Source organism: Penicillium coprophilum, assembly GCF_028826855.1.
Source record: "Penicillium coprophilum strain IBT 35676 chromosome Unknown utg000005l_segment0_segment0, whole genome shotgun sequence".
NCBI classification, from domain to species: domain Eukaryota; kingdom Fungi; phylum Ascomycota; class Eurotiomycetes; order Eurotiales; family Aspergillaceae; genus Penicillium; species Penicillium coprophilum.
This window is the reverse complement of record NW_026622724.1, coordinates 111545-131328: the sequence shown is the minus strand read 5'-3', so window position 1 is coordinate 131328 and position 19784 is coordinate 111545. Positions and strand designations below refer to the sequence as shown.

The 19784-nt window shown below is 47.3% G+C and overlaps 9 protein-coding genes across 9 annotated transcripts; 4 read left to right on the top strand and 5 right to left on the bottom strand.

Annotated features, from left to right (window-relative positions):
- Window positions 1-130: 130 nt before the first annotated feature.
- N7500_007640 (uncharacterized protein) lies at window positions 131-862 on the top strand (the record flags this gene model as incomplete). The annotated part of the gene is made up of 1 exon (XM_056678784.1): window positions 131-862. One exon carries the CDS (start codon window positions 131-133, stop codon window positions 860-862), a length of 732 nt encoding a protein of 243 aa, XP_056529156.1.
- Window positions 863-3012: 2150 nt separating this feature from the next.
- On the bottom strand, window positions 3013-4098 carry N7500_007639 (uncharacterized protein; the record flags this gene model as incomplete). The annotated part of the gene is made up of 1 exon (XM_056678783.1): window positions 3013-4098. One exon carries the CDS (start codon window positions 4096-4098, stop codon window positions 3013-3015), a length of 1086 nt encoding a protein of 361 aa, XP_056529155.1.
- Window positions 4099-7033: 2935 nt separating this feature from the next.
- Window positions 7034-7966, bottom strand: N7500_007638 (uncharacterized protein; the record flags this gene model as incomplete). Its single annotated transcript, XM_056678782.1, has 1 exon — window positions 7034-7966. One exon carries the CDS (start codon window positions 7964-7966, stop codon window positions 7034-7036), a length of 933 nt encoding a protein of 310 aa, XP_056529154.1.
- Window positions 7967-8939: 973 nt separating this feature from the next.
- On the top strand, window positions 8940-10121 carry N7500_007637 (Trichodiene synthase; the record flags this gene model as incomplete). Its single annotated transcript, XM_056678781.1, has 3 exons — window positions 8940-9355; window positions 9429-9897; window positions 9954-10121. The coding sequence occupies 3 exons, from the start codon at window positions 8940-8942 to the stop codon at window positions 10119-10121; spliced, it is 1053 nt and encodes a 350-aa protein (XP_056529153.1).
- A 241-nt stretch (window positions 10122-10362) lies between these two features.
- Window positions 10363-10755, bottom strand: N7500_007636 (uncharacterized protein; the record flags this gene model as incomplete). Its single annotated transcript, XM_056678780.1, has 1 exon — window positions 10363-10755. The coding sequence occupies one exon, from the start codon at window positions 10753-10755 to the stop codon at window positions 10363-10365; it is 393 nt and encodes a 130-aa protein (XP_056529152.1).
- A 405-nt stretch (window positions 10756-11160) lies between these two features.
- N7500_007635 (uncharacterized protein) lies at window positions 11161-12441 on the bottom strand (the record flags this gene model as incomplete). Its single annotated transcript, XM_056678779.1, has 2 exons — window positions 11161-12000; window positions 12073-12441. 2 exons carry the CDS (start codon window positions 12439-12441, stop codon window positions 11161-11163), a joined length of 1209 nt encoding a protein of 402 aa, XP_056529151.1.
- Window positions 12442-13216: 775 nt separating this feature from the next.
- N7500_007634 (uncharacterized protein) lies at window positions 13217-13870 on the top strand (the record flags this gene model as incomplete). The annotated part of the gene is made up of 1 exon (XM_056678778.1): window positions 13217-13870. The coding sequence occupies one exon, from the start codon at window positions 13217-13219 to the stop codon at window positions 13868-13870; it is 654 nt and encodes a 217-aa protein (XP_056529150.1).
- A 489-nt stretch (window positions 13871-14359) lies between these two features.
- N7500_007633 (DUF2293 domain-containing protein) lies at window positions 14360-15258 on the bottom strand (the record flags this gene model as incomplete). Its single annotated transcript, XM_056678777.1, has 3 exons — window positions 14360-14815; window positions 14868-14990; window positions 15046-15258. The coding sequence occupies 3 exons, from the start codon at window positions 15256-15258 to the stop codon at window positions 14360-14362; spliced, it is 792 nt and encodes a 263-aa protein (XP_056529149.1).
- Window positions 15259-17153: 1895 nt separating this feature from the next.
- On the top strand, window positions 17154-19437 carry N7500_007632 (PHD finger domain protein; the record flags this gene model as incomplete). Its single annotated transcript, XM_056678776.1, has 2 exons — window positions 17154-19189; window positions 19248-19437. 2 exons carry the CDS (start codon window positions 17154-17156, stop codon window positions 19435-19437), a joined length of 2226 nt encoding a protein of 741 aa, XP_056529148.1.
- Between the last annotated feature and the right edge of the window lie 347 nt (window positions 19438-19784).

The following is a 19784-nucleotide window of genomic DNA, read 5'->3' as shown; positions in this document are numbered from 1 at the left end:
TCATTTTGCATTTTCTTTTCCTTTCCCTTCACCACTACGTCACCTCCCTCGTTTTGAAACAATCTTACAGGCCTGCACACATCTCTTTCTACTCTTTACACATCTTCAATCTCTAAACCCCGTTTTCGAAATGCCTTCCATCAACACAACGCCAAGCAGCGACTTGTCGAAACGCCGACGCTTCCAACCGCCTATCACGACCTTTTTCACTTCTGCCTCAGAACCAGTGTCCTCAAATACACCTGTAGTGTCACACCATCACCATTATGCCGCAGAAACCTTCTCTGCCCACCCCGTTGTGCCCGCCAAAGTTCAGTCCTCACTTCTGTCCGTCGGAATGCGGGTCCGAAAATCTGTCGCAGACGGATATAGAACCCACATGTCCAAGACAGAAGAAAAGGCCCCACTCGCTGCAACTGTTCCTCAGCACCCTCGCGCTCAACCTTACCATGCCAGCAGACGCTCAGAGCTGTTGCCGTTTTCTGGCACTGGGAAATCCTCCAGCCACGATGACTACCTCGTCACCGACGATGGTGACGCATACTCGATCCCACCAAGTAGCCAAGACTCAGTTGTGTCACTTGCTTTGGGCGGTCAAAAACGGGCTTTGGAATTAGATAACGATATTCTCGCCGATGAGGATGTCGACGAATCCTTCAACAACTTCGGCCGATCCTGGCACGAGAACTCATACGGACGGACCATCCTTTCACCCAATTTGGGCCAAAGTCGCCGAATTCTCGCTGTGCGTCATAGCAAGATTGAACAGCCCACCATGGACATGGATGACTTTGAGGAAGCTACCTTCCTCCGCCGCCGCGAGGAAGTCGATGCGGAGGATGTGCGAATGTACGGTGCTTGAGCTGTTGGTTCTCGCTTTTTTCTTTGCTTTCTTTGCGAAGCACAGCATGGCATGTCCTACTATCTTCTTGTCTATTCTGGGCCTGAAATTGGCTTGGTTTCCTTTTACCAGACTTCTATTATACCCACTGTTATTCTATCTTGTACCTTATCATCTTGCATTATCATCGTTTTTCATCTGCAGAGCAGTGAATATGACTTACTAAGATTATCACTTCATTCTTTCCAGATCTTACTAATAACGAAGCTCGTAATCAATTTCAGGTTGTCCCCGGACGGGGATATCGCAGTGCAATCGATATCTGACATCCACCCTGTGCCTAGTATCTCGGATTAAGACTGACGTCAAGATATAGTATACCAAAATAGATCAGCCAGATAGCCAATGAGACATAGTTTGAATACAGAGCAACAGGCACCGAGAATAAGATATACCCTATACCCCGAGATGCAGTTCCTCATTATTCCTGTCACCAACCCATCAACCGTGCCCAATATACTCGAATCTTCAAAAATCTCGGAAGCCGGAGAGGATGTGTGGAATCTGCTAGTACCAAAATGGTCTTTTCTCTGCGAGTATAGTCACCGGTTTTGCTAACGATAGTAGTATCCTTCAAGGTCGCGCCCATTTTAACCTCATCAAAGTGTCCCAACTCAATATCTGGGTATTATTGCTATCTTTGAGATCTTGATTTTGACGCTATCGAACATGAGGATTTATCCACGTATCACTGGAAGACGTGGGTTGAGAAGATGTTAAAGAGTGACAGAGAAGAGAGATAGTACTTGTGTTTCAATATTTGGCTTTGTCCTTCCCCTTCTTACCCCTTCTAGGGTTACCTCTTTTGCTCGCGGGGGTGGACCAATAAGTAGAACAGTATGACATCCACGGATGAGTCAAATCTTTGAAACAAAAAAGAAGCGGAAATGAGATGCATGAAATCATTCCCCGAGGTAACGTTCATTGAACCCAGAAATATTCTTTTCCAAGAATGGAACACAGACCATCGACTATCCGTAGCACTCAAAAAGATATATAGTGTCTACCAAGAAGATGTTCTCGTCTCCTTGATCTCTCAGATGTAATATCTCTATTCTGACTCTCCTCGCCTTGTCGGTCTATGTCCATCTCTCAATGCCAAACGGGATTCATGTGACACTGGAAGTACAGACATAGGACTAGAGCTGCCAATGAGATATCCAGATTTTCACTCTATCAAGAAGAAATCGGACGCTTTGGGGCGAGGATTCCCCCCAAAGGAAAACCATATCTGATTGGGTAGACGCGCGCGACGCGCCCAGACCTGGGCACTCCGATTCTGTGTTGATTGGTGAAAATACGGTCACCCTCAGACCGCAAAGCCCACAAACGGGTCCGGACCCTCGGCCCAAAGCCCCCCACAGCCCATTTGTGGGGGCTCATAGCCTATAGAGCCCCTATTATAACCATCTAGGGGGTTAACATCTTGTGATTGCTATATTCCAACCCTTTTACCAGTTCTGTAGAGTTGAAAACGTGATTGATATATTTCACCGTCAACTTACTCCATATCAATTAGAATAATAAGGTATCACCCCTACATAAAGACGAGAGGCGGAGTCTATTTCGGAGGTTCTATATAGAACACTCTCTTCGTTTACCTAGATAGTGGAAGAGGGGAAAGCTGTATAAGAGATATGTAAGAAGAACTGAATAATGATAATTATGGTGCCCACCGAGAGGACCATTCAGAAGACCATTCAGAAGATCATTCAGAAGACCTCTGAACAGATCGATGAAAAGGCACAAGGCCGCATAAACGACCATCTACTCTTACTAAAGCGCTTTCCTGTCGTCGGGGGCTCCCGGTACCAAAAGTCTCCCCAAGGAACTAACTTGAGACTCAAGCTCGACTTTTTGGGGCTTATATAGAGAGTGAGGCCACTCTCTCCCCAAAAAAGTCTTCCAATCAAATCACTCTTGTTCATCAAGTGAACAAACATCACCTTGGGTTAAGCTACAGTTTGAACAATATCAACTTTTTTTTATCACGTAAAAACATAAATTCATACTAACTCTGTTGCATACGATCGGGCTTCGCCCCCCAGCAAAGCTGGGGCCCCCGATTTTTTTCACATTGACACTTCATGTTGAAGATATATATATTTAAATCACTCATAGTAAACTTCCATATCCATCGACATAATTGCTCCCGACGCAACATCCTTCGCACTGCTTGTCGCCGCATGCATAGAACTGGGCGAATCAAAGCCGACAAACAACTCCAACGGTCGCTCGTTAATCGACAAGGACCCATTCGACACTGTAACCTTCTCATGTTTATTCAACTTAATAAACAACTCCACATGCCGAGTACGAGTTCCCATCCAAGCAGTCACTGACGGGTCAGCTCCATCACACTCGTTCGTTCTCTTCAAAGTACCGCTACCAAACAAAGCTTTGTATGTTTGGCCATGCGACTTGCTAGCTCCACCATCGATCTTCACATGGATCGTACCAACAGGACGACCTTCGTCCTTGCTAAAACGACTTGTAAAAGCCGTCAAATCCGTGGCTTTCCAGTCATAACGTCCATTCAGCTGACCAGTGACAGCAAAGGGTCCATCGTGGACCCCCAGATTCCTGAACCCGTGCTTCCCACTGCCTTCCATTCCCATGAGCTGCTCCTTACCCATCACATCAAACACAACCTCCGACGGAGGCCGTCCTTTAACAGGAGGATCACATATAGTCGATCCGTCAACAAAGGGTCGAGTACTAATTGATGGCGAAATGTCGCGCCGCATTCCGTTACGGAACGCAAATACAAGAAGCCGAACGCCCATAGTATGATTAACAACCATGCGGAGAAACACTCCTTTCACAAGAACTTTGTTATGTGACCGAAAACGGTCATCGGCTTCCCCCACAGACGGTCGCTGCGTAGGAATAACTTCGGTAATGGGAAGAATCCCATACTTGAACGCCGAAGACGGCCCAAGGAAATAAGTGGTCCACTTATCAAGAATTTTGACCTGCGGGATAGAATGATTCCGATCAAACTGTGCAGGTGTTAACTGTACAGGAACACTGCGCGGCGGTCCACGACTCGCCTTCTTGACAGCACGCTGAACTTTAGCCTCGATATACTTATCGAGAGTACCACGATTGTACTTTGAAGAAGCACCGCCGCGACGAGGGCGGTATTGACTCTTACCCTGACGGGCATAGGGTTTCTTTGAACTCTTGTACACCATTTTTGATACCCAAATATTTATACTATTGTAAAACTAGAGGGGACAACCGTCCCCTTATATACCACGTCACCTTATATACCACGTCACGAACAACGTGACTATGGCACGTAGGGTCAAGAATTACTACATGTAGTAATTTACTCAGGCTTTCAGACTCAAGCTGAAAATCTCCTGTTCGGGACGCGGTCAGTCTCTGACCGCCCTCGTTCGATTGGCAATACCGTCTCGTTACCCGAGACTAACCCCTTCGGGCGCGCTCATGCGCTCTCCAGCCAATGGCCGGCGGATCCTCCCACCTTCGGCGGGCCCCGTCCGGTTCCCAAATTTCCTCAAAAGAGGAAATAAACCTTGAGACTCAGGCTCAAGTTTTTGGGGCAATGTTATATAGAGAGTGGGGCACTCTCTCCCCAAAAACTCTTCCAATCACGTCGCTCACTCCCGTTCGCTCTCCTTGGCGGAACATCTCTTGTTCCGAACTTGATCACTTGTTATATATATCTCAACATCAAAGTGTTGATGGTTCTTGTTGGGGGGGGCGAAGCCATATCTTACAGAAGTTACTCCACTCAACGTATGTTCGATATATTAACGATTGAGATACTGATATTTATCCAGTCATTGGGGATAAGTCACGTTTGTCGGAATATTTGTATTGTCGAGTGCTTTTGAGGCCCTATTGGGCTCCTATTCAAAGTCCAGTGAGCGTTTGCCCCGGCCCCATGGCCCGCCGGTCGGCCCAAAGACCGGCCTGAAAACCCAGCCCGTTAGTGGGTTGGGGCGGGCTTGGCTTTGGGCTTTGCGCAGGTCTGGATATGAGGGCTATAAGTATGATCATTATTCCTGATTGGAAAATTATTCGTATTTCCTTGGTCGCGGACAGAGCAATACACGCCAATCCCACTACTATGACTTGGCCATATGCAAATGTATCGATCTCAAATAGGATCGAAAGTGACAAGTCGTGCAACTTGACTCGATATCCTACTTGACGAGGCGAGCGCCGAGAATTGGTGCCAGTGCAATCTTAATCTTCTGGCTTTACAGAAATCTTCATGATAGCGCAGCGAAACAAGTGTGCCCTAGAGTGAGAAACCAAAGAGTACGTCAAATAATAGATTTCACGATGTAGCCACAGCCATGAAATGTGCCAACATCTAACTTAGACCAATTGTGAATTTTGGACTGACCACTGCTCTGTTCTTTTGCTCTGACTTCATACAAATAAGTCTAGTCTAGCTCAAACCCTGATTCCCCCTTATTTGGTGTACCCCGCCACTATGGATGGCAATGGCTGCCAGTTGACTCTCGATTTGTTCCATCTTTCGTGTTAAATCAAAAGAAATCGGATTCAAGTGGTCTCCTGTACTCTGGATATACATGAGAGATACTTTAATCTGTGTGATATTCAACTGGAGTTGCTCAAAAGTCTGTGGGCTTCGAGGGTTGTTCTCGGAAAGCGCATGGTATTGCAAAGCTTTTGCAATGATATCACAAACCTTGTAGGTGATCAATTTTGCAATAATTGTTCCTTCCATGATGCTTCTCCCATTGTCCGTACCCCAAGTAACTTGAAGAAATCTTTCGGAAGTTGTATAAAGCTCGTGACATGTTGAATTGAGTGTCTCATACGTTGAGTGCTGAAGAAACAATGATTCAATGTAGGGCTTCGAGACTCCAAGTTTGTAATCCAGGCTTTGAATCTTCATGTAGACCTGAGTAAGACCAATCACCCCCCCGATATAAAGGATCAGAACATTGGAGCAAGTTCCCATCCGAAGTGTTACCGCACCACGCCAAAGCTTCAGTGGTTGCTTGCGTTGGGACAAGATCACTGTCGTCTATGTTTACGATAGCCTGGTTGATTTTGAAGACAGACCGATCATTTGGGGGACCACTGTATGTGTCCAAGGTAGCTGTAGTGGGAATATTTGGAAAAGCTTGCGACACATTGACGCTCGCAGACAGCATGTCATTGATATCAAAAGATTCGGTAGTCCCCAGAGGTAAAGTACTGGTGTGATTGATAATGTCGCATACAGATGAACTTGGCGTATAACCCACACAATTTTCCTATCAAGTGCTGTCAGCATCCTCTGAGGCGTATACTAGTGCTGCGATGAGTTGAATGAGGTACTGACCAGATTGTTAGTATCAACATGGGGAAAAGTTTCACTGTGACTTGGACCCATCAAATCGAAGACCTTTTGCGACTTTTCAGTCACAACATTCCCATTCCAGGTGTTTGAGAAGCGGGAAGGATTCAGTTGAGGGTAAGTTCTCGTAGGTCGTCCGCATTTTTTGCGAGGAAGAAAATGGCAGGGACGTCCAAAGGATAGACAAGCGTGGCAGGACCCCCCAGCCCGTGGAATACATTTTGACTTGCGCTGATGACACTCTTCACAAGCGCTTCGGACTTTCAACCTTCCTATCATATTCAACCCGATGAATCCAATTCTGAGTTATCTGTCGACTTCAAACTTTGAGTTTAGAATGAGACATGTAAAAAGAAAATATAGTGAACTTCATAAAGCAAGTGTTGCCCGAACAGTGAAGACAAAGACTATCAGGCTATGTCATTGAACCCCCCCAGAAATTCTTTGCTACTTCCATCTACTCGCATGCACAGGGACCACAGGGTGCAATAAGACGTTACACGGTCCTAAGGCCAATAGTTAAGACTGCAACAGGTTAATTGAACTTTGATTGATTGATATATTCATGTGTATTGACAAATTCCCTCGAATAACCCATGTCATCGAGCTCGCGACATCTTTTATACAATGAAATTCATATTGTTTTGGATAGATGCACATAACCCTGAGATTACGTGATTAACCCCCGGGGCCATTTTCGACCCCCCCAAGTCTCGCTGTTTGAGACACAGATCTTGAGAAAAACGAAAGTGTGCCTTTCTTCTAGAAACAAAAAGAGGATACTATTCCTGCATCGACCTGATAGCGTCCAACAAAACATCACTATCTTTCTCAGCAGCTGCCCATTCTTCTTCGATGACTTTCCGATGCTTTGAGCGCACGGACACAGTTGCTTGGAAAGGAAATGGCTCAGCTGCGATCCCTGATTTCATATTCATTGGGTCTATCTCAATTTTGCGTCCATTTTCGTAGGCGTGGGCAAATTGGTAGCCCCATAGGAGGCGAGAAATCACGATGAACAGAGAATTGCACGCTAGATGTTTTCCAGGACAGAGACGCTTACCGAAACCAAACCCAATTTGCCTCAGCTTGGGGTTTTCGATCCATCTCTCAGGGATAAATTCCGAAGGTTGCCCAAATACACCCTCGTCCATTGCCATCGACCATTCACTCGCCACAATCGTAGTTCCGGCCGGAATGAAGAAGTTCTGATATGGATCATCTTGACTAACCTCATGATGCAGCCCCAAAGGAAGCGGTGGTCGCCACCGCAGAACCTCGTTGACAAACGCGTTGACATAAGGGAGGTTGGATACATCATCGAAAGTAGGCATCCGAGCTCCAGTGACCAGATCAAGTTCTTCTTGCGCCCTTTTCACTGTCGTTGGATAAAGAACGCATGCCATGATAAAATACCCCAATGCAATAGCAGTGGTATGGATGCTAGCTTCATAGGCAACACCCACAACATAACTCAAGTTGGTAAGATCCATGCCGTGGTCTTTGTTTGCTTGCTGAACGCATTTGGCCCAACACCATGGCTTTGACTCGAGACCTATGCGCATGTTTTCTGAAAAGAACTTCTTCTGTCTCCGTTTCAAAAACTTCGTTGCTTCACTTTCAAATCTCATCCAGCAGAGAAGTCTTTCGAGGACCGGGAAAAAAGCTTTGAGAGTGCTGGCACTGCTAGCCACGGTCTCTGCAATGGCATCCATTTCTTGGATTTCACTCGCACCTATCAGTAGCAATCGCCTCCCGTAAGCTAATGTGTATGTCACGCTATGAGTAAAACGATGCAAGCTTCCATGAAAATCATTGGCAGAGAGAAGCTCATAAAGGACCTGTTTGCTTTCTAGGTCCTGTAGCAGCCGGTAGCTCTGGCTAATTCGCGGATTCAGAAATATCGATTAGATGGCTCGATGGGCTTTCCACGTAGGTCCGGAAGTGAGAAATGCGGTATGCAGGTCGTTACTTGCGTGTTCTCCTAGGAAATTGGGGCGAGCGCTATAGATTTCCGACCGTTTGCCCAATAGATCTTGAGCGATTTTCTGAGAGCCAAGGATAATCATCTTACGCTGGCCAAAATGAACCGTGATCATCGGACCGTATTCTTGATGCCATTCTCTCAGTTTTGTCCAATACTTCACTGTAGGCAACTGGTGAAGATTTCCGATTATCGACAGGGGAGGAGGACCTGGGGGTAGCTTTGAAGGATAGCTTCTGTGATAAAGAATGAGACCAAGCAGAACAGCGATCAGTACTGGTCCACCTAAGATTGTACACATGGTGTATTTGATGAAATGAATTGATAGCAGTTTCTTAGGCTCGAATCTTGTGGTTCTACATCTAACGTTTCGAGGTGCGTGCCATATCTATTTTTATAAGATACCTCTTACGAATTGAACCAAAACTTGTACGGTTCACTATCTGTAATGCATTTAGGGTGCATTCACGGTCAGTTTACGGCGCGTTTACGGTGCATTTACGGTGCATAGCCTGCATGTATATATACTTGGAAATAGATTGCAAATCTTCGAGGCTGGTGCATGACATTGCCTTGATGATTGTCGAAGGACTATATACCATCAATGCACTATAAATATCTATCCACCATTCACCCATAGTGTCTCTATACACCCTCTCTAATATATTTACACCTCAAAAGCCAAGCATCAGTTGACTGGAATCATGACTTCGACAATTGACTCTCAATCCGATTCGCACCAAATACAGAACTATGTCAAATCGGCACTACGATCTGAACCAGCTACATTGCAGAATCTTGACAGCCATAGTACCATTGTCAAGCAAATTATCAAGCAAATGCTAGATAGGATTGGCTTTGAGCCTCACAAAATACCGTTCGCCGTGGACAAGGAAGTCGAAGCACAAATACGCGAAAACCTCACCACGCTGGATCTGGATTCCAAGTCCTTCCAACAAGCCGAGAAAAGATTACTCATATCTGTCAACCTGACTCATCAATCATGCACAGGTCTAGCACGGGATGCGAAAGTGCTCATTGCAATGCATACTCTTTACATCTTCCTAGTCGAGGATTTTGCAGAGGATTTTATGGACGATCTGATGGAATTTGGTCAACGGTCAGTACTTGTATATATATGATTGAAGCTGCTATTGGTACCCTTACATTGGCTTACGAAGAAAACATTGCAGATTCATCCTTCATGCACCACATAATAGCTCTATTCTACAGGCCTTTGATGACCATCTACGAACTCTAGAGACCTATTACGGGCCTTACAGTGCGACTGCAATGGTGAAGAGCTCCCTCGAATTTGTGGCTGGTTGCGTTATTGAGCACCAGATGGTAGCTTCGCAGTTTCACTTTTCACCCGCGAAGAAGTTAGCCCCGGTGTTTCTACGCCCCAGGGTTGGCGCCTCGGAATTTCTGGCTCATACGGCTTTTGATCAAGCTCGATTTCCCGAAGATCAGTACCTGCTCCAGTACCTCCCTGCCATTCCGGCCATGATGCAGTTTGCGGATTACATCAACGATGTGCTCTCTTACTATAAAGAATTTGTTCTTGCGGATGAAAAGTTCAACTTTGTAGACAATTTTTCCAAATCACATGGCTTGAGTCATATTCAGGTCCTACGCGGCCTGGCCGATCATACGGCAGAGGTAAGCACTTCCAAAGCAACTCTCATTCATATCTAACATGTTCCTATTCTCGATAGGTTCATGCATCTGGCCGTCAGGCGGTGTCTCATGATCCTAAGCTGGTCGAAGCCTACGATCAATGGATTCTAGGCGAAATTCAGCTCTTCACTGCCCATAAGCGATATCATCTTGTTGAATTGTTTGCTCCAGAGGGTTACCTACCTCCATATCACGAAAACTCTTAGTTATGATCTCTTCAGACTGCAAACTTGCCAATATTAGGGAGTTCATAGAATGGAGCAATGATGAACATCCTACCTATTGAGAGCTTAGGGGGTGGATGCAGCATGATGTGATACATGATGTGTCAAGACATCCTATATCCCTAGCGAAATCGTGATTTTCGGCTTTTTTTTCCCTCCCCAAGTTTGATTACCCTATTTCAGAGACATTTCATAGATTTGAATGTATTGAAAAAGCAGGTTATCAAGCCATTCCTCTCTCTTCCATCAATATCTCTCTCACATCCATATAATCCTCATCATCCTTGTCCAAGATAAGATCCTCCTGCAATTTATCCAGAATCTCCAGCACATAATCCTGACAATCCCACTCAATCGTCTCGTTGTCCACCGGCACGATTTGTGCAGCACTCTTTACTCTCTCGACATCGTCCTCTCCCAGGACAGCAATAAAGAACTGTCGTAGGAAAGTACTTGACTCTTTCGGATTTTCCATGAAGGTGTTGCGCTTGAATTGTGGATGCTCGCCATCTACTTCGAGAATGTGATGCTCTTGGCCCTTCTCTATATGCAACGCCCAGTGTAGGAAGTTTCCATAGCGTGGCCGGTAGAACACAACAAAGAGTTTTGGAGACATCGTATTTGCTTGGCTCGGCATCTTAGCTATGTTGTTGCCAAAGGGTGGGTGTCTCCTACCTTGAGTCGTTTATAGAAGAGGCTAAGTATGAAGTGTAGGCAGATGGGTAGGGGGAGAATGAGGAGAGAGCAAGCTACATACTATTTTATGCAGGGGGTTGCCCCCCATGCAAATATGCCTGATGGGTCAGGCTTCAAGGCATTTCTAGAGGGCTACTTTACAACACAAGAAATACATTTTGCTTTCATTCAATGATAGTGGCATAAAAGTACAACCTATATCAAGACTAGGAAGATCTTGACGGTATTGATCCTCATTAAAGATCAGATAAAGTGGAAGATATTGTAAAACGCCATACACTGTACACCCCGAGACACCATATGTAGACGATGCAGCCATGTCCTCTCAGCCAAAGAGATACTTCTGCCAGCTCTGTTTCCAAGGCTTCCATGTCCCCCCAAACCGATGGTTAATACAAGCTTGCTGGCTATGGAAGTTCTCCGATCCAGAATGTCGCTGTCCATTACCCCAAGCGTTGATAGGTAGAACACACAGTCCTCCCAGATGCTTGCCAGACTTGGCTTCGGGACCCTCGACACAGAGTGGTTCTTGAATTCCATGGAAAGGCGCCCATGTCACACGCTGTACAGACGAAGGCGAGGACAAGAACTCCGCGTCCGCATCCACAGACTGTTGAATTAACCGATGTGCGGTGGGCAGTGTATCCGATAGCACATCGAGAATGGCATCTGTAAACACGCCCGGGCCGGTAATCTCCAGCGTATCCATTTCGTTATATCCCCCAGCCCAGAAATGGCTATCGTCGAGACGTTGCTTCGTATGGGACAGTACCCTGACGATGATCTCCCTCAGCAGCGGACTGAACCGTCGTGGGGCATACATTGTATACTGGATAAAGCCATAGCGTCGGGCCCAGTGCCAGTCGCGCATCTTCTGTGGCGAAGCGAAAGGCTCGTCGATCTCGATTCCGACGACTAGCGTGATGTTTGCATTGATTCTGTTGTCTTTGAATATTGAGTCGCGTAGTGAGGGACATGATCTGATGCTTCGTGCAGGGTATACGTCGAGGTCTGCGTAGTAGCCGCCATAGTACCAGAGAATCAAGTAGCGGAGGAGATCACCACGGTGGACAGAGTGCGGGTATGATTTGTAGAGCCGGGCGATTTCTGGGATAGATGCTAGTGTTTTCAAGACGAATTTGTCGGCCCAATCTGCTTGTACGAGCTGCGAATTGTAAGATTAGCCACTGTGGTCAAGATGTCATTGAAGTATCGAGATATGGATTGTCTATCTTACTTTGTATCTCCATTCTGAGTTCTTCTTCTCGAATTGAATTGAATCGTCGCTCCGCTGGCTGATGACCCCTGGCAACATAATCTGCCACAATGTGTCTGCCGCATTCTCATCGTGGCGCATTCCCCTTTCTATCTCGATAGCGCGTAGCGCATTGGAGAGCTTGGTCTCATATTCATAGTCTGGGTTGGCGCGAAAGGTAGACTGGTGGAGATAATGCGGTCGGTCTTCCCCGTATGAGTTATCAGTGCGGGGGCTTAGCCTGGACGTTGACGAGGGTAGAGACTTGAAGATAATGATCAGAGTCAGAATCGCGGCCACCAGGACTTGTTTATGTCGGTTTGAAGACCCTAGAAACAAACGATTCCTCATGATGAATGATCAACATAGCGATCACAAATGAGAGACTTATCCACGAGTAGATTGAGAGGGAAAATTTCCCGGGGCTGTCAGCCTAAGCCCCCTAAGAGAGTTCACCTCATTGGTTTCACCTGATTGGTGTGACTGCTATGGAGCCGGGATAATGTCTTGATATTTACTTGGCGTTGTCGTGTTTGTTGAGATATATAGGTATCAAGCTATGCATTCCGATCTGTGATTTCAGGCCTGTAATCTCTGCCGTCTTCAATAAGGCTTGAAAGGAAAATGAGAGTAAAACATTTTCTGATTTGTTCGATTGTGGGGATCTATGAATGTCTTGGCATACGCTTGGCATTCTTAATGAACTATAGCGATATGGAGCACGAGGAGAGAAAGCTTGGCTATATAATTGTATAGCATCACAATTTGCGATACTTTTGATATAAACAAATATTAACTTCATAATTACTATTCTCCCAATTCCTTCTTTAGTTCAATCTTTTTTTATCGGCAGAGCCGGTGGTAGATTTTCCTTGTTTCTACTCATTGACACCCTCAAACGCGCAAAGCATCGACTTTCCAAATCACGTGTTGAAATAGCTAAGCAATAGTGCTCTTGACCACGAGATCAATCTTTCGATTCTCGCTTTTTATTTAATGAGTCTTCATCGTCAGTTGTAACGGCGTGCTTGCTCTCTCCCATATAAGAGGTGACAAGCGTCTACGGGTATGTATGACCTCGATCAAGTGAAATATGAGATTATAAACTTACTTCTGATCTAGTACAATGTCAAACAATACAAGCAGTGGCCCTGGTGCCATTCCCAGACAGGTCGCAAGACAACTTAGACAACAGAGCCAAACCCGAGGGCGTGCAGCAGGAAGACCCGGCCCATCAAACTCTCAGAACAGCAGCTACCGAGCTGCTCCATATCGGAACCCTATTCAACCTGGCGTGGATAGCAGTCGCTACGCTATTGCCCCAGATCATGCCGGAGATCCCGTCGAGCCCGATCTTATGGAACTTGACCCAATGGAAATTGACACCCCTGCGCAAGACCCCCTACCAACTCCCGCTGGGACTCGTATGACTGATGAATCTACGGGGAATGAATTCTACCGACACCTCTTTTACATTCCCGTTCTAACTCGCCCCATGCCAACTCTTGACCTTGACGTGCTGACCGCCGCTCGGGCTGAAATGACTCGTCTCCAGAGAGCTGGAATGCCAATCATGCAAGAATTGCCTGAGCGACCTGCCCCTCATCTCTACATTCGGATTGATACTGACCAGGCCAACCGTGATCACGCCCTTACGGATGCCAATCTTCGGATGGGTATCATGCAGGACATGATTCGAGATGGCTTCGGCTGGTTCACGGGCTTGCCTTACCGCCATCCGCATTTCGAAGTCAAGTTCCTTCGTGGTCGACGCCTCTAGATTGAGACTTTACGAGTGATTGTGTGTCCGAGCTTTAGGAGCACTGTTTCAGGGCTCCAAGTGGGATTGATGAGTTTAGTACAGGTTCAATTGAAGGACTTCAACAGCCGATGAGTTATTGGGTGACCCTGATTCATTACTTAGAAATCTTTTGCCTGTTGCTCCTGACCTTTTGTCTCTTCTTCCTTCTTACCGCTCTTCTAATATCCAGATAGCTACAGATGCTATTCTTCATGATTTTACTTTCATGGATCATTCATATATCATAAAGGCCTACCCATTTACCTGCATAGTACATGGTACCTACGAGACCACCTGGGCAATGGTAGATTAATCAGTGATGCATTCCAGAATGTCCCGCAAGCCTGATTAGTGAACTTCATGTGAGCCCAAACACCATAGCCTCATAACTTCATAGCCCCCATAACGCCATGACAGACTCCAGTAATGCAATTCCCACCCAATCCCATCGAAAGAAAAATGAAACCTTCACTTATCCACCGTACGCAATGCTAATGTAGTCTCGCTCTTTTCAAATCCCTGCCACGCCCGTTCAACAGCCTGGATGGTAGGCCAGACCTGCTCCCGAGCATCCTTCCGACTGACGCCTTCCTCGAGCAACTTCTCGTAGGGGGTGTGGACATGCCGAATATGCGCTTCAACCGCCAAAATTGTCTTTCGATCATCACTGATCATCGCTGTTCGCCCTACACGTCCCGATCCCTTAAGAAAGGCATGACCCAAGACGATTTTGAGGGTTTCCTTGGGCATCAGCGGGAATTCGTTCTTCAAGAGTTTCTGGGATTTGGAGAGGTCCTTAGCGTCGCGCACCTGCACGGCGTTGGCCCGCGACTCTTTTGTTGCGGCATCTGATTCGAGTACCTCTGTGTAAATCTCTTCGGGAACTCGGATACCCAGCGTTCTTTTGCCTGTACGGTTCTGGGGCTGTTAGCGGTCGCTTCTTAGACTCGAACTGACGGTTTCGGTGTTTACCTACGTAAACAACATAGACAATCTGTTCGGACTCCTTGGTCTTACTGCGACAGTGTCGGGTGATATAGACATTACCCTTGGGGACTAGAATGTAGCCATCTGGCAGGGGTACTTTCTCAACAACGTTCTGGTTTCAATGTTCAGTGTGTTATTCACCAATAGTGATACGGTACAGAGCTTACCTCCTCCAATGGATCATCAGAGACAGGAATGAGGGCCGCCCAATTTTTTTTGGGTTTACGACGCTTCGTCTCTTTGAGGGCTTCGGCACGCGGTTGGACTGGCGAGCCTGCATCTGCTGAACGTGCGTGACCTTCGCGAGTGCGAATACCACGGTTCCTCTTCCTTACACGTGGCTTGCGTTTGCGGACTTTGGGTTTAGTGGTTGGTGCCATGTTGAGTGTTTATGAAGCCAAGGAGGTTGATGAGTTGATGGTTGACACGGTGTTGAATTGCGACTCACGCATCGATTCCATTGAGGGGGATCTTCGGGCACTGAAATCTGATTGTCGCTCAATATTATTTTTGGGCCTGAAACACTTCAGTGTCTTTGATAGTTCCACAGTTTACGATCAAAGCAGATCAGGAACGGTGTGGCTGCGTGGCTGCGTGGAGCCTCATTTTGGTGCCAGGATAATCAGGCCTAAATATGTTAACGCGAACTCACTACAACAATAATTCGTCTTTCTTGCATCTATGAAGCATAATCAATCAAAAATTATATACAGGCATTCTCCTGCACCCAGTGTGCCTTTTTCCGCCTTTTTATGTCGTCCGCCCGTAAGACTGGAAAGGGGGCAAACTATCTTGAACATATTTACAACTAAAAAGACTACTCAAGAGCCTGGCAATGTATCATAAGGTCACATAAGCAGTCGTGTACTATTGCCAATTGTATTCCGATCATGATATCTTGCTTATGGCAATCGATAGAGTCATTATGAATTACTCCGTATAGGCCAAAACAAAGGTAATCTCTGGTCTTCCTCTTAGAACCCAGCTACTCTTTTACAGTTGATACATCTGCTCTCCCAATTTCAAGTTCCCGGTTTATTCTTGCCAACACTGTGGATTGACTGGTCAATCGTGGTGTTATCAACCTATGAGATCAGCATAAACTGGAGACCCGGTTATGTATTCGGAGCTCATTGGTCGGGTTCATCACCCCAGAGACAGATCCCATAGGATAAGATTGGGATCATCAGATCTCCAGATGCGATCGGAATTGAGCTTCAAAGGTCAAGATCAAGGCTCCATTGCACCTATAAATTTACGGAATACAGGGTACTAAACGGAGTATAAGAATTGAGATCAAGACACGAATACGGGGAGCATGGAGCATGGAGTTTCCCATATATAATCCTCAGCAAAGAGACGCCAAGAGGCTTTACCAGGGGCCTAGCTCTCCAACTCCAGCTGAACACGTTGATACTCCCCTTTCCATCCAGGGGGTTCTAAAGTGGAATGTTCGAATAGTTTCTTTCAGATATTCTGCGGATCTAAGGCTATGAAGCTATGAAGCTATGAAGCTATGAGGCTATGAAGCTATGAAGCTATGAGGCTATGAGGCTATGAGGCTATGAGGCTATGAGGCTATGAGGCTCCAAGCTCCATACAAATATGTCGGGGACCACTATCTCACATGTACTAAAAGAGCTGAACGGGCATCCCCGATGGCTTACTCCGGATTGTACAAAGTAGGTCTAGATCGGCATTTCAAGGAGAAAGTCCTTAGCTGAGTGTGTTATATCCGTCCTCCGTACGGAGTAAGTACTTAACTACATATCCTGTTCCTGCATGAAGCACAACATACATCGGAACACACTGTGGATCAAATTAAAAAAAAAAAAACCGAGTCCCCACGTAAAAAAGAAAACGAAAAAAAAAAAATTAGAGATATATAAGAAATACAAAGAGAACAAACCCGTTTTTCCTCTTTTTTAACAAAAAAAAGACGAAGGGCAAAAAAAGGACAAACAGAGCAAAAGAAAAACACTCTCCGACCCTCCGACCTTCTCCTTCTTCCCCTTATACAACTCGTTTACAACATACTACAATATGAATTAACTCCAATGATCTTACTTTGTTCTTGTCTCTCACATTCTCAAATTAAAGTTGCCTGGCAGCTTGATCTTCAATGGTTACTGGGCCTGTGTTGCTGACATGAGTTGGGATCACCCTGTCCACAGGTATGCATTCTCCCTTGAACCCCCTTGTGGGGGTGGTCACATTGTAGTCGTTTCTTCTTTGTTTCCACAATCTATACTATATGCTTATATGAGAGACGCTCATGGATTCGTTTATGTTTAGCTTCAGCTATCCCAACGGTGAGCCTCAAACTCCGACGAGGACTCCCAACACCTTCGACTCGTTTCACACCCCAAAACTCGAATCCAGCTTTTTTGACCCCCGAGTGACCTGGGATACCTCCGATCCATATGCCTCCAGTCCGGAGCTCCTCCGTACACCTCAGAAGTTTGGCCTCGGCTCGTCCAATCCACTAAAAGGTCCCAATGGGGAGACTACGAGTCACAAGGGGAGGTCCTCGGACCAGACCGATACAGCCAGAAGGATTCGCCCGATGAAGCCCCTTCCGATGAGCGAGGATTATCCTCGGACAGTGGGATCAGCCAAGTCAGCAGCCTCGATGCAAACTCCGCCGCCGACCAGTGCATCGAGGCGAAAAATCCCCGAGTTTGACCAGGCTGAGGGACATACAGAAGGAACAACGCCGGGCATGGGAGGCCATTTAGAAACGCCCAGTCGTCTTCTCGGAGCATCCCCTCGAATGTTTGGCAACCTCGAATCGTCACCCGATCTTTTTCAGCTGGCTTCATTGGATCCGACGGGCTCGCCGTTCTTCCCACAGCAACGACTCTTTTGGGATCATGATCTAGACAATACAGCGAGCGAGATTCCCTTGCCCAGCAACAGGGACAATATCAATGCTCGTCAGACCTCCGCCTTCACAAACACACATCACATTCCTCAGTTACCAAACATTGGTGGTTCAACTGGTCTGGTGGATTTTGGCAACGCTTTTGGAATCTCAGCACCACCACCCACCGATGCTGCCCTGTTTCCTGCGCCATTCTCTACCTCCCCCCGACTTCCGGTGACCAAAGCCGAGGATCCAGCTCTGTTTCTCAGTTCCCCTGCTCGGAGATTTGGTGGGCCTCAGCTTACACCAGAGACGCGGTCTCTTCGTGGCCTTCGGCAGCCCTATCACCACCAGGCAGAAGAGTCAAGACGGGAGGAGCTTATCCGTGCACAGGCACCAAATGGTCACCGATCCGATCCTTTCAATGCCTTCCCGAGCGAGAGCGAAGAGGAAGATGACGACTACACCCCGAGGGGAATACGGCCAGGCCTAACCCGCAGTCTAACACACAACGGCCTACCTAGCTCATCCCGGCCACTCAGTCAAGCTGGGGGCTTGATGGCATCCACCAGCGGAATCCGAAAAAGTCCATGTAAAGGGCGTTCGTCTCCAGCAAAGGCCATGCGCCCAGCCCCCTTGATACGATCTAGTTCGACAGCTACCGGCTCCTTGACGCGCTCGTCGTCTGTAGTTCTTCGCATCGGTCGGGATGGCCGTGCAAAGGCTGAAATGGAGCCACTCAGTGAGGCTCCCACGGGGTTGACCGATCCCCTGACCGGGATTGACCTAGATGGCTCTACAACCGAGAGTGAATCGGATCCGGCTGAGTTCTCGGAATATCCCGTGCTGCATCGCGCTCAGTCGTCCTTTTCTCTTTATGATGGCTCACGGCGTCCACTATCCCGGAGTGACTCAGACTCCCGGCCTCCTTCAAAGGGGTCATATGCCTCCACCGTCGGCTCGTCCCACTCCGGTCGGATGTCACCCTGGGCTGGCTCTTCCAGGGGAGGTGGGCGACCAGCGTATCGAGGATCCCCTGATATTAAGCGGACACCCAAACGGCATTCGTCTCTGCTGCACTCGGATTCGACATATACTCGGAGTAGCGTGGCATCAGACCTGTTGCCCGGGGAAGATGACGAGAGTGGCGATGCTCAATCTGCACTCCGACAGGTCCTCAAAGAACGCGGCCGGGGGCCAAGACCAGCCATAAACACTTTTGGCAGCCGACTTTCTCGGTCATCACACACCTTTAATCATCTGCGCTCATCACCGCCTCGCCTTGGTAGTGATTTTGACATAAATCCCCGCCATAATGCTTCTCCCACGACCTTGATCGACCCGGATCTTGCAACCCCAAGCACGGAGCGTCACAGCAACCCCAGCAACGGTACAAGATGTGTCTGCCGCTCGATGGATAACGGTGGCCATCTCATGATTCAATGGTGAGCACCAGTCTCCATCGGCCCTGTATCCAAAGTCAATTGTACTAACTTTTCCCAGTGAATCGTGTACACACTGGCTACATACCAGATGCGTTGGATTGGAGCGCGCAAATCTGCCCTCCGTCTATGTCTGCGTCTTTTGTGCTCAAACAACACCGACCAGACAACACCGTGTCCGAACAGCTTACGTTCCCACGGGGCAAGCCCCTCCCTCTCCCTTGGCCCACAAGTCATTCCGCTTCCGGTAAACCCGGTGCGTTGACTACTATCTTGGATGCATATATGAAAGACTGGTGCCTCTTGATTTCCTTTGTGTGATTCTTCCCCCAACCGGGCTCTTTGATATTCTGCATTAGCTGGGCCACCCTGCCCCATTTCATAATCACCCTTCTCAAACCCCCTTCAGAAACCCCTTTACCCCCTTATGATACCTATGTACTATTCCCTCACAATCCTGGACAAACCCAGAATAGCATCGTCTCTTTTCTTCTCCGTTCTTTTGTTAGTGCGATCCTGCAGAACTCCCCGCATATCGGGGTAGCGAACCGGTCTCGGGAGAGGAGCCGGCCCGGGGCAGGTCTGCCTGCCCGCAGGA